The 1,721-nt window shown below is 55.2% G+C and overlaps 1 protein-coding gene across 1 annotated transcript; it reads left to right on the forward strand.

The window, feature by feature from the left end:
- Positions 1-803: 803 nt before the first annotated feature.
- On the forward strand, positions 804-1,207 carry DICSQDRAFT_19491 (uncharacterized protein; the record flags this gene model as incomplete). Its single annotated transcript, XM_007366852.1, has 2 exons — positions 804-1,004; positions 1,070-1,207. Coding segments are annotated over 2 exons (339 nt in total), but the record flags the coding sequence as incomplete, so codon positions are not given.
- Positions 1,208-1,721: the final 514 nt, after the last annotated feature.

A 1,721-nucleotide genomic window follows, 5' to 3' on the forward strand; every position in this document is an offset into this window, starting at 1 on the left:
GGGGACGATATCGGCTGCACCATCAGCCCGAAGGCCCAACTCGCGATCTGACGGCTTCGGAAATGACGCGCATGCGGTACGAGGACGTTTGCAACAAAAGTTGTATCAAGGTCAGGATGCTTCCACTCGATGCTATCTTTTAAGTGAAAGGGCGTCGACCGGAATGCGATGCTCGGTTCGCCTTTCAATGTTGGCTAGGGAGAACTACCGACTATGTCTAGTTCCGATATCAGCGGATCCATGTCTAGGGTTCTAGGTTGATGTAGAGCCGTTCCTCTCCATTGCAAACCTTGTGCTCAACGCCTTATTTGTGTTTCCAGTGCTGTTTGCATCAGGCCACGGGAATTATTTATGGTAAGCAGACAATGCATCGCACTGCACGGGGGGACTGTGGTGGTGTTTTCTGACGTACTCCGCAGAGGGGCTTGGCCTCTGGCACTGTTTCACCGACTCGCATGTCAACTACGCCGCGCTCCGGCGAACGGAGCCCGCCTTACCGCCTGAGAGCTGGCGCCGCAAAGGCGCTCGCCGGGTGCGCATGTCTTACGGCCTTTTAGTCGTCCTACGTGCTGGAGGAGAGCAGGCGGGGCGCTCGCAACATGTCACTTATGAACTCCCGCTCAGTGTTGTTCTGCGCATATAAAAGGGGAGCAACCCTCTCACTGCACTCTCCCAGATACACCACCCTTTCGCTCCGCTCTATTCGCTACAACCCACCACACCAGGCACACACTACTCTTCACAAACCTCATAGGACCCTATCAACCATGTCCGCTCAGATCGTTCTCCCCAACCTCCAAGACTGGGTCGAACAGCGTATCAAGGCTGTCTACACTGCCAAGACTACCGAGGACTTTGACAGCGCCTTCGACGCCTTTGTTGCCAAGGATGTCACGGTCAAGGTCAATGGCAAGTCGATGTCCCGCGACGAGTACAAGAAGATGGTCCAGGGCGAGATCACTGGCGATGCCGGTGCACAGGTGACGTTCAACGGAATCGTCTCGGTCCCCTCGCAGGACAAGGACCTTCGCGCGATCGGCGTGAGTCCAATGTCATGTCATGGAATCAGCCGGTTGTTGATGCTGATGTCTGTGCTATGCTGCAGACCGGTGCTGTCGGTGCCATGTTCAACGCCGTCGTGTTCGGCAAAGTCATCATTTTTGGCGAGGCCGAGTCGAGCACCGTCAACTCGTCCATGAATGTCGTGTATGTCTTCACGTTCCTGCGCACTCCAGGCCCGCATCTGTCTCTGACCACACTCTGCTTGTGTAGTGTCATCCAAGATCCGACCCTGCACCACCACCAGGTCGGCCGCGGTGGTGCGTTCGACGCGCGCCGGGTGTCGTTCCTTGATGAAGTCTTCACCGACGAGCCCAACAAGATTGTGCCCCCGTTCTCCCCACCCACCTCCGACTCTTCCACCAACGCCTCTGCCTAAAAGCTACAATAACCTTACCTATTGTAGCTTAATCAACACTTAAGTAACAGATCTTGCAATGTACATCATCTGTCTTCCCTATAGTACTGCACACATCTCTTTGATATCCTTTTATGGGCCGAGTGGGTCCTGATGTCTCCCGCAGCGCTTGACCTGCCTGCCTGCGAGCCACCTTACTAAGGTAATGCCTGAGATGTGTTGGGACTCCGACTCGGGAGAAGCCACAGCGCTGGAGTCCTCGAAACCTTGCTTCAGGCATTCCTACCCACGCAAGGACGTTTAC

The sequence above is a fragment of the Dichomitus squalens genome (assembly GCF_000275845.1).
Source record: "Dichomitus squalens LYAD-421 SS1 unplaced genomic scaffold DICSQscaffold_21, whole genome shotgun sequence".
In the NCBI taxonomy this organism is placed as follows: Eukaryota; Fungi; Basidiomycota; class Agaricomycetes; order Polyporales; family Polyporaceae; genus Dichomitus; species Dichomitus squalens.